This window comes from Labrus bergylta, chromosome 15 (assembly GCF_963930695.1).
Source record: "Labrus bergylta chromosome 15, fLabBer1.1, whole genome shotgun sequence".
Lineage (NCBI taxonomy): Eukaryota > Metazoa > Chordata > Actinopteri > Labriformes > Labridae > Labrus > Labrus bergylta.
Window position 1 is genome coordinate 13,998,226 of NC_089209.1, and position 10,993 is coordinate 14,009,218.

Sequence of the window (10,993 nt, forward strand, 5' to 3'; positions counted from 1 at the left end):
CTTTAAAAGAATGTTTATATCTACAGCCTGTATTCTAAAGTGCAAAAATAAAAAGATATAGAAATAAGGGTCTTTAGCTTTACTTCTTTCACATAAGGTTATTTTCTAAATATGATAACATCTATTTTCAATTTAAGGGCTTGGCATACATTTTGAAATAGTTATTTTAGGTTATTATGGTTCAAAATCAAACGTAAATTTTAACGTTTTTAAGTCAGTGTAGAATGGAAAAGCGAATCCTGTTTGTTGTCATTGCTTTAAATGAGCGCTTGGTAAATTTGACACACTGATTTTGCCCTTAAATCCACAGGTACTGGCCTACAGGTTAGCCACGCGTCTTGAAGTCCCCAGAGGCCTCGCCGGGCCCCACAGGAACACTTGGCTTGCCGCTGGCCTCATTCCTCCCTAATTACAGCACTCATGTGTGCTCTCCCATGAGACACTGCTACTCTGATGACAACACGCTGCACAGCTTGGAGCACTGCATCACCGGGCAACAGCTGGGGCTGCCGGCTGCACGTCAATTCTTGAGGGGGTTGAAAGGAATAATGATGCTGTGTGTATATTGAGGAAGGTGACATCGAGATGTATAAAATCATACCACGCAGGAAAACCACTTCCAGTCAGGTTGAAGTGGTTGTGTAGTGGGAGCCAAATGAATTGTTAGATAAACAAATTGTTGCTTGTTACTGATTAAAAATAAAAGTGGCTTGTAAAACTGTAAAAAAAAAAAAAAAAAAAAAGAAGAAGCTATGTCACAAACTGATTATACGCACAGCTGGGATTATATTCTCATTTTGTTGCCTATGACCGAATCAAACCCATGCTGATGAACAATACTCCCTCTTGTGTGGTGTTTTCTTCATGATATAATCCAAATGGAATTGGAATTAGAAAGCTTTATATGAATCTTGTTGTCCTTTCTTGTGACAGGGTCAGATTACAGCTTTACATGTCCCTTAAGGTGACACTGGATCGATGGGCTCTATACACACTGTACTCCTCTCAGTGTGATTGCCCTGACTGTTCATTAGCAGGGTGCTGGGCTTTGATGGTCGACACACTATACTGTCGTCCGTAAATCTACAGGCTCCTCCCAGGTATGCTGCCCTGTCTCGTCAAAGAGCTATGAAGAATGAAGATGGTGTGATGAAAAACAAGATGAGATTTATCTGCTGCTACGAGACAAGCTTGTGTGCACAAAAAAATGATGGTACATGTGGGACCTCGCCAAGACACACACTTAAATGAGAATGTATGAAAAGTGAACAAATGATGCCACTGAATTTGCACTATCATCTTATTTAGCTTTGTGTATATTAGACTTCTTTTTGCGTATAATATATAAATATTATATCATTTCATGTTATTCTTTTGTACATTGAGAGCATAGTTACCAAAGACAAATTCCTTGTTTGTGTCTAAGCTTACATGGTGATTTTGATTCTGATTTGTATGACATGACAGGTCAGTAAAAGAAACAACAGGGGTTTGCTATGCCCTGATCAGGCCAGAAGTAAGCAACAGACAGGCAGCTGAGGGGAACAGAAAAAAAGTGGAAGAGGCACTCAGGCAGGAAAAAAAATTAAATTGGGCTCGAGATCTGTAATGATATACAAATGATCCTACACCAACTGATTGTACTATTCATTGAGGGAAAGGTCTAAATACCAGCAATGAGAGTCAGAGGAGATGTGTAGTCAATTAAGCTCACTTAAGTAGGCCATACGCAAAATTCAAATCCCCTATCACATGAAGTGGTTGAATGCAAACCTTAACTTTAGTCTAACGCTATAATGCACTATTAACTTCTCGGTAGTTAGTCATACATTTTTAGGGTGGTGTCAGATCTGTGTTTCGCCGCTCTTGACAGATTAGCAACTAAAAAGACAAAAACAGGAAAGACCCCAAGGGAAGTCAGGCCATAATTCAAGTTATGATAACCCGTCAAAACTAACATCAGCTTGTGTTAGAATTCAGCCCCTTAGCTGAACTTTCCATAGGCTAATGCCTCGTTAGCTACAGGAAGCTTTTAGCTTGGAAGTGGATTAAAGATGACATATTGCCTATTGTTTAGTTTGGTTAAATGCTAACAGTAGCGGTTCTCCAACGGTAGATTAAGGGATTATTGTATGTTGTGTAAACCTTAAATAAACCTTTAATGACCCTTCAAGGTTAGTATGTATGTTTTTGGGAAATGTGAGGCGTAATAGGCTATATGTCACTACTGGTTGAAATTCTACATCTTAATCTCACAGTCTGCTCTTTTCAGAGGGGGCTAATTGTCAGAAAATGTTGTTTGACAGTTGTATGATGTCATGGTCTGGTCAGCGAGTGTGGGGCAGTGGAGAGTGAAGACATGTTAATGCATCCCATTCATTATCTTTTTTTTTTTTTTTTTTTTTTTTCTGCTGTTCCAGGTCAAGAAATTTAGGTCAGAGAACAATGCCCTCTCTCTGTAAGACCGTAGCGGGGTGCTGAAACTCTTCTCATGCTCCCCACTGACCCTAACCCAGCCTTCACATCCAACTCAAAACAACTTGCACTCTGTGGACACAACACAACTGCAAGTGAATTTGAGTTTGAAGGACTGCTTTACACCTTAAAGGAAGCAGGGAGGAGGGAGTCACCTTGTGGTTAGAAACTACAATTACATATATCTATATATCCATCTATCTATCTATCTATCTTTGGGGCCATGTTCACAATGTTCTGCTTATTTTTGAGTCTTTGTAAGTTTTATGGACCTAGGAGAATATTACATTTTTATGATTGTAAGGACAAATAATAAATATTTCACAGATTTGTTTCAGTAACTTTGATGAGATATTTTCATAAAAAAATGATTTGCATACTTCACCTCAAGAAATTCACTCCTTAGAGTATAAAGAGGGCTTGAATTTGAACTACTTTAAGTCTATTTAACCAAATAAATCAAATGCAAATAATCCAGAAACATTTTTTTCAGTGGTTCTTTTATACATTTGTTTGTGTTTATTAATGCATGATGAGAGTCCTTTCGAACTCACTGTCAGTGTATTGATGCACCACCCTACAAAGGTATCAGCAAAGAACATAAGATTGATCTTAACTAGCCTAGGATTTAAATTTTTTTTTTTTTTTTAACATATATAGACTAGGCTGTAACTTTTTTTGATGAAGAGGAAACTATGTCCCTAAAGCACTTCATTTTGCTTATATGCATTTAAGGAGTAAAGTAGCTGCAGGTTTTATTGCTGCACCTGAGCTGAGGTGAAATATCCCTCTGCTATATATATAAAAAAAACTATAGCAGAGGGATGGCATCACTGGCCCAAGCCAAAAGCCTTAACTAACTTTTAAACTAAAATAAAGTGACCTGCTGCTGGTCTGATCTTAAACTGAACTGTCCTATGAAGATTTCATTTTGTGTTAAACAACAACATAAAAACAAACAGTGAGGCTCCCTTGCTGCATAAAGAACAGGCTATTGAGTTGCATGGGGCACTAACAAAATTAAAGGAGAAAACTGTCATCAAACTTTGACAAACAGCCTAATGGAGGCTATATGGTTTAATGTGTAGAGCAGCTGTATCCTACATCTGCTTGAAACAATCCCACAGACCCTGGTGAGACATGTTTTTCATAAAGTTTCATCGCTACAGTTTGATCATCAAAGATCAACCATCGGCTAAATTTACAATCAGATTCAAATCCAATAGTATGAAGTTTCAGACAGCCTTCATTACTGCAGTTACAATCTAATTTTCTGCCACTAGGAGCCGCTGTAGCGTACGTGCTGCGTCATGACGTCACTGTAGTCTAAGATAAAAGCCCTGTGAATGTCTCCTTTTCTCGCCGGGTGCGGTGGCGTGCGCCTGTAATCCAAGTCACTGGGAGGCTGAGGCTGGCGGATCGTTTGAGCTCAGGAGTTCTGAGCTGCAGCGGACTATGCCGATCGGGTGTCCGCACTAAGTTCGGTATCGATATGGTGCTCCTGGGGGAGCCCGGGACCACCAGGTCGTCTAAGGAGGGGTGCATCGGCCCAGGCCGGAAACGGAGCAGGTTAAAGCCCCCGTGCCGCTCAGTAGTGGGTTCGCGCCTGTGAATAGACGCTGTAGTGCAGCCTGAGTAATACAGCGAGACCCAGTCTTTTTTACACACCACACCAAAACATGTTTAAACACACACACTTTCTTTTACATACAAACATCAAACAACAGCTTCATCGCTGTTTCTTCAGCTTCTTTTCATCACAAAAAGCTCGAACACTGCGCTGTCTTACACTGCCTCCACCTGGAAGAAACCTGCAACAGCAACACTCAACACTGCATGCCAGGTAACAGGGTGGTAAGTGAAGAACAGAAGCTGCATTTAACCGTACAGTTGTTCTGTAAAGCTGGATAATAAATCAATACAAGTTTAATCTAATGGCTCTATAAGCTACAGCAACTCAGGGCTAGAGGAATTATTCAACTTTTCTTTTCTTATTTGTGATAAAAACTCACTGGTTGATTTCTATTCCTCCTATAGCGCAAAAAAAAACCTAAATGATGGATTTTTGTTCAATCAAAGGGAAACATTTCTCACTGAGGTTCTTTCAGGGCGAATCATATCAGTTATTTAGGTAACTGTTTTTAATTCTACAATTACTTAGCACACGCTTTTATCCAGAGCGACGTATCAGAGAGTAAATACAACCAACACAAACAAGGATCTAGAAAAAAGGAAACAATGTCAGTAAGTTCAAACGATCTGCTTTGAGTCCGATTGGACACACAGGTGCTGACAGGCATTGCACAGAGGCAAAGATTAAGAAGGCCATTTTTAAGAAATGGTTTATTGAACACATTTCATGATTTGTTATTCAGTTTGAAATGTTATTTGTGTCATAGGTAGAAGTTGTGTATGTTAGTGACTGTCTTTTGTTTGAACTGAGATTCATGTCTTTAATGCTTTTTTTGTGATGGATTAAATAGTAAAACAGATGATTTGTGCTGTACTCTAAAGAGGTTAATATTGCCTTTGAGAATATTTTTGGTGATTTGTCATTTTGGATTTCCTTTTTTAAAATTTCAGGTTGTGTCAGCCTCATAGGCCTAAAGTAAAAAAAAAGGGCAGATGGTGGTATAAATGCAGAGAAAGCCTTCACTAAGAATGAACTAAACTCTGACTAAAGTGAATGGGTCTAATGGAATATCTTTAAAATGCTAGACCAGTGAACCTCTAGCTGGTGTGAACATTCAAACACATTGATCCAAAAGTCATTTAACCAATTATTGAGTACAAGCTCAAGGTGGATGGATGGATCTATTATTTATGAATCCGTAAGATTAAATAAGAAAGTAAGGGCTTCTTGAGGTTCAGTCTTAACTGTCTTTAAGGTGAATACAAACATTCGTCAACTTTTATCTACCTCTTCATTGTTTATGGCCACACAAACTTTAGTGTGCTTTGGAAGTAAAACATACACAACTTGAATAAAGATGCACTTTATGTAACAAATAAACTCAAATATAAACTATTTAATCTTATTGGACGGCAGTGGACGCATGGTTTCAGACAAAGGGGGTGACATGAACACACCCGGTCCTTATGAGATGCAAACTCCTCATATGACACTGATTGACTCCACCCAGTGACGCTGCAAGATTGAGCTTTTTAACACCTGAGATCAACTCAGTATGACCTGCTGATGGTGTGATCTTATTCTACTGCACCTATCGAGGAAGGTTTCTTTTAACCAGGCCTGATTGGCTTAATAAATAAGCCTAACCTTTGAGGCTCTCTTTGAGCGTGATAAAGGACAGTCAGCTACTGTAGGTGTAGGAGAGCTAACAAGTCAAAGCAATTTGTGATGAATGACAAACCCCCATGTTTAAATGATCAAATGTGAATTAAAGTTATACTTTTCAGCCTGAGTAAATCATTTGTGTTTGGCATGAAGGCTTGTATTAAATGATTTAGGCCAAAATGAAACTTGTGAATACAAAACCCAAATCAAAAAACACTAAGTTGTCAGTGATGTTACAAGTTCTTCAACCATATGTGATCATTTAGAAATTGATCGATCTGACCTTAACTTGGATAAGTTGTAGTTGTTTGTCTGTATGTTTTTTGTAGCCTAATTGTATCTCTTGCTGACTGTGACTTACAGACCCTGGCTGGAATAAATTTGTGTAACATCACTGCAGAGAGTGATTGATCATTACTACAAACTAAAGATAAACAATCACCCAATTATTTTCAGATTCAAATCCAATAGTATGAAGTTTCAGACAGCCTTCATTACTGCAGTTACAATCTAATTTTCTGCCACTAGGAGCCGCTGTAGCGTACGTACTGCGTCATGACGTCACTGTAGTCTAAGATAAAAGCCCTGTGAATGTTTCCTTCTCTTGCCGGGTGCGGTGGCGCGCGCCTGTAATCCAAGTCACTGGGAGGCTGAGGCTGGCGGATCGTTTGAGCTCAGGAGTTCTGAGCTGCAGCGGACTATGCCGATCGGGTGTCCGCACTAAGTTCGGTATCGATATGGTGCTCCTGGGGGAGCCCGGGACCACCAGGTCGTCTAAGGAGGGGTGCATCGGCCCAGGCCGGAAACGGAGCAGGTTAAAGCCCCCGTGCCGCTCAGTAGTGGGTTCGCGCCTGTGAATAGACGCTGTAGTGCAGCCTGAGTAATACAGCGAGACCCAGTCTTTTTTACACACCACACCAAAACATGTTTCAACACACACACTTTCTTTTACATACAAACATCACACAACAGCTTCATCGCTGTTTCTTCAGCTTCTTTTCACCACTAACTACCTCTGTCTTACACTGCCTCCACCTGGAAGAAACCTGCAACTTCAACCGCAACACTCAACACTGCTCATCACGGCCTGCAGGTGGAGGCAAACTAATGAGTTACTTACCCCATTGATCTGATCCTGTTTTTCTTGTGAAACCACTACTACAATTACTCTCAGTCACTCTTATGTCCATTGTCATTATAAATGTTAAAGGGAATCTTAAAGCTGACTGACTTTAACTGCTATAGTCAATATGATCAGCTGTCCTCATTTCCTTACCATTACAGATGATGTTAGACTGATCAGTCTTTATTGTACTTTGTTTTTACTGCTAACGCTACACATACTTTTACATTTATCACTGGATTTGTAGCTATAAATCTATTTTAGTCATTGTTGTTGTTGCTCGGTTTCTCTCTATCCTTCTCTTTCTTTCTGCACCTCCCTCTATCCCAATACAGTTTCAGCTGATGGCTGCTCAACAAGTCTGGTGCTGCTTGAGGTTTCTGCCTGTTAAAAGGCATTTTTTTCCCTTGCTATTATTAAAATAAATGTAGTTTAGTTCTGTGCTCATGATGGATTAATGTTGGGTCTAGACCTGCTCTTTTTGTAATGTGTCTTGGAATACATTATTGAATTGAATTGGCGCTATACAAATTAAGATGTTTCATATTCTCCCTTTTCAAAATAAAGTTCTTGAAATCAGGTAGAGATTTTTTGACATGAATAATAATAAATTCTTAAGACTTTTATTTGTGCCTATAGACCTTGAAATGATTGTGTCTTAAGTAAACCTAAAACCTTTTTGATTCATTGGAATTCATACATTTAAAGAAGAGGAAGTAGATTAAGTGCTTTGGATCATATGTGATGACTGATTAAAGAGACACTGCAGTTTTTTTTAATCATTTAATTTATTTTCTTAGCTAAGACGGTTAGAGCTCGTGGTCTTCTGGGTGGTAGAGTTCGCTCATCAGTCTGTAGATGTATGACGGCGCATGTCCTCCAATGTTAGAGATGAACAGAGTGATGAGCTCAGGCGGGACGTAGTCAAACACGGGACAATGCACGTTCACCTTTGAGAGAATCTCACCTAAAATACAAAAGGATTACTGTAAATTCAAAAAGGCTGAAATATTTATTTCTGAATATCAATAATAATTTGTTCTGAATGTGGGAGATACCTTCGGTGAAAGGAAGCACCTCATGTGGGGAGACAAACTTATGGAAGGTATCTTCTTCATTTGGAAACTAAGGACACAAATTGCTGTTGTTTTTAATTTGTTGTCAGCAGAAACGACAGAAATCTTGCATGTAGGAGGGTCTTCTCACCTGAGGAGAGAGCTTGAACATGGGAGCACAAACAATCAGAGGGGTCGAGTGGTGCTTGGCTGCAAGTGCCAGAGTGTGTGTCCCATTGACGGCCCTCAGCCCTCCATTTGCCAGAACTGTCTGCGTACCAATGATGACCTGAAAAGAGATCATTGCACAGTTGAACACACCTGCTGTGACACCATGGTTTCAAAAGCTTTCTGTAGCATCAAATACCTTATTAACACGAGACATGACTGCAAATATGGCAGCGTCTGCAATCACGGTTGTTTCAATTCCAGCTTTTGATAGACTGGTCGCCATTTCATGTCCCTGGAAGAACAAAAACATTAAATTAAGATATATACAAAATAATGGACATCAGTGGCCCCAGGTTTTCTTGTTTTCCTACCTGGCAGAAGGGGGCGCACTCTGCCACAATGACGTGGAACTTGCGTTTTCGTGCAGCGTCTTCGAGAAAAGCCTCCACTGTGCGAGAGCGGCCGATGGTCATGATGACCTCATTGGAGTGAATGTGCTCGAGAGCCTGCATTGCAATGTTGTCAGTTGTTCCCTCTGAGGAAGGTAAAGGTGTGCAGAAAAATAAAGTGATTTTTTTTTTTTTACCTCACAAAATAAATGCATATCTGTATGAATGAAAGACCTGCAGATGGATAAACAACTTGTAGGGGAATAAAACGTACCCAGCTCTGTCAGCAGCTCATTGATGGCCTCGATCACATTCGCTTTAAGGGCGGCAAAATGCTGCCTGAAGTTCTCCTCGCTGAGTCCTCCAGAGGTCAGCAGCTTGTGAAGAGATTCCTGCTGATCTGTCTCTTCACTGCTGCCTCGAGATCTGCAGAAAACCACAGCATACATACGCTTTTAGCAAGCTTTAGTCAAGTTTAGTCAAGCTTTGTAAGTTTTGTAGAAACACTGCATTTATTTTCTTCCACACTGTGTAATGTCGAAGGTGGTAGACCAGAAGCAGTGCGTTAACCCAGTAGATTAAGTGAATGAGCAAAATCAGGAATACAGCAAGTGCCATTACCCAGAATAGTTAGGAAAGGGAAACACCAGTGGATGAAAGAACACCTCATGGGGAAAAAAAAAAACTACAACTGTTGTATTAAAGATGTCTGTTGCTAAGGAGATCAGGCGGGTTGTGGTTGGCTAGATCCTCCTGTATGCATGTCAAAGCGTCCCTGAGCAAGATAGACACTTATGTGCAGGAAAATGTATTGCATGACAGCTTCTTTTTTTCCTGATAAATTTTACATTTCATGAAGAAAAAAGACTGAATATTTACATTGGTTTAAATTGAGCTGTTGTAAAATCAAGAAAAAAAAAGGGGGGGGGGGGGGGGAGTTATTTTATTCAGAGTTATTCAGACGGAAGCAACCTTTAACTGAACTTGTTTTTTTTAAATCACTTTTTTCACATGTCTCTATGTACAATAATTCTGCCTGGTAAAATAAAGGTTAAAAAAAAATAAATAATAATAATGATAATTAAAAAAATAATAATAATAATAATAAAATAAATAAATTTTATAAAATAAATAAACAAATTAATATAAATAAATATAAATTAAAATTAAAATTAAAAAAATAATATTCAGTGACTTTATTCGACAACCCTCCCCCGTGAATTGTTTGGATTAAACAGTGTTTACTCTGTTTCCTCCGCGAGGCATCGCACCTGGCATATTCTTCCCTGATGATTTTCAGTACCCGTCTGATCATGTTTCCCACCGTGGTCTCTGATGGCTGGGCGGCAATCATTCTCCTGCCCTCTTTTCGAATTATTTCCATGAGATCGCCTGAAAAAAAGAGAACATTATCAGCTGAATAAGCGACACATAATGGCAAACTGCTATGAACTATACTGTTTAATACACATCTTCATCCATGACACACATGAATAATGGGAGATCTGCACCTTTCTGTTGACGGTCAGTGTCATTGCTCCAAGACAGACTGAGTTTTCACCTGCATATCTTTCCACATGGCTGTACACAGCTGGTGAACCAGGGGCCTGTAGCCTCATGAAACTAACATAGCAGTCCACTCATTAGTCAACCAAAAATCCTTCTTTTGACACTACAGTAATCCCCCACAGTAGTGACCAGAGGTGCCTGTTCCCACACATTTCACAGCTGTGACTTATGTCAACAACAGCACCCTACAATGACGTCACACACTTGGTGACGTGGGGATGCTGTAATTTACTGAGGTAAGCTGTGTGAAAGTATACAGCGTGACACACCTGCGCTGCCCCACCGAGCCTGGGCTGTGATTCTGCGGAGCAGGGCGGTCGTTTCTCGGGCTGTCTCCGCCGAGCCTCGCAGCGGGCCCGTCCCACTCCCTCCACGCTTCAGGTCGGACAGGAAGGCTTCAATCCTCTCCGTCAGGTCTGTTTCTTTGTCAGGGCCCGGCATCGTTCTTACAAAAAGAAAAAGGACTTGCTGATTGAGGGGGGGGAAAAAGCTAGGCGACCCAATGTGTCCAAGCGAATGTACAACGCGAAGTGTTTATACGGTAGAGGAAGTACTTCCGGGTGTTCTTCTTCTTCTGTCTGTTAAATTGCGGTTGGAAACGAGCGTTCAAGTTGAGTTACCGCCACCCCCGATCCCCATTACAAAGACAATATAAAATAGAAATATTTACAGTCTGTGTTTATAATCCGTGCGCGATCGTTTGCAGTCTCTTGTGTATCATCTGTTGCCTTCAGGGGCTCACGGATTTGTGTCCATCTGTCAAGGATAGATAACCAAATGCTTTTCTCCCCTACTCATGATACTGCTTTGTACAACTGTCTTAGCTCAGGCTCAACTAAATACAAATGTATGCCCTTGGATTGACACTTATATATATTCAATATATTAATACAATTATTACCTTAACTTGGAT

General features: G+C 40.1%; 1 protein-coding gene across 2 annotated transcripts; it reads right to left on the reverse strand.

The window, feature by feature from the left end:
* Positions 1 to 7,665: 7,665 nt before the first annotated feature.
* eif2b2 (eukaryotic translation initiation factor 2B, subunit 2 beta) lies at positions 7,666 to 10,647 on the reverse strand. Of its 2 annotated transcripts, none has more exons than XM_020656945.3 (8): positions 10,350 to 10,647; positions 9,783 to 9,903; positions 8,786 to 8,937; positions 8,494 to 8,657; positions 8,319 to 8,414; positions 8,103 to 8,240; positions 7,955 to 8,021; positions 7,666 to 7,863 (listed from the first exon to the last, which is right to left on the reverse strand). In XM_020656945.3, exons 1-8 carry the CDS (start codon positions 10,519 to 10,521, stop codon positions 7,706 to 7,708), a joined length of 1,068 nt encoding a protein of 355 aa, XP_020512601.1. In that variant the 5' UTR covers positions 10,522 to 10,647; the 3' UTR covers positions 7,666 to 7,705. The 2 variants fall into 2 exon arrangements, with proteins under 2 accessions (XP_020512601.1, XP_029137758.1); XM_029281925.2 differs by lacking the exon at positions 10,350 to 10,647 and adding an exon at positions 10,023 to 10,298.
* Positions 10,648 to 10,993: the final 346 nt, after the last annotated feature.

Excerpts from the sequence above, each read along its gene's own strand:
- eif2b2 (XM_020656945.3), bottom strand. The coding sequence starts at position 10,521 with ATGCCGGGCCCTGACAAAGAAACAGACCTGACGGAGAGGATTGAAGCC. Across the intron at positions 9,904-10,349 it reads GGCTCGGTGGGGCAGCGCAG|GCGATCTCATGGAAATAATT; the intron begins GTGTGTCACGCT and ends TCTTTTTTTCAG. Across the intron at positions 8,022-8,102 it reads TGTTCAAGCTCTCTCCTCAG|TTTCCAAATGAAGAAGATAC; the intron begins GTGAGAAGACCC and ends TTGTGTCCTTAG.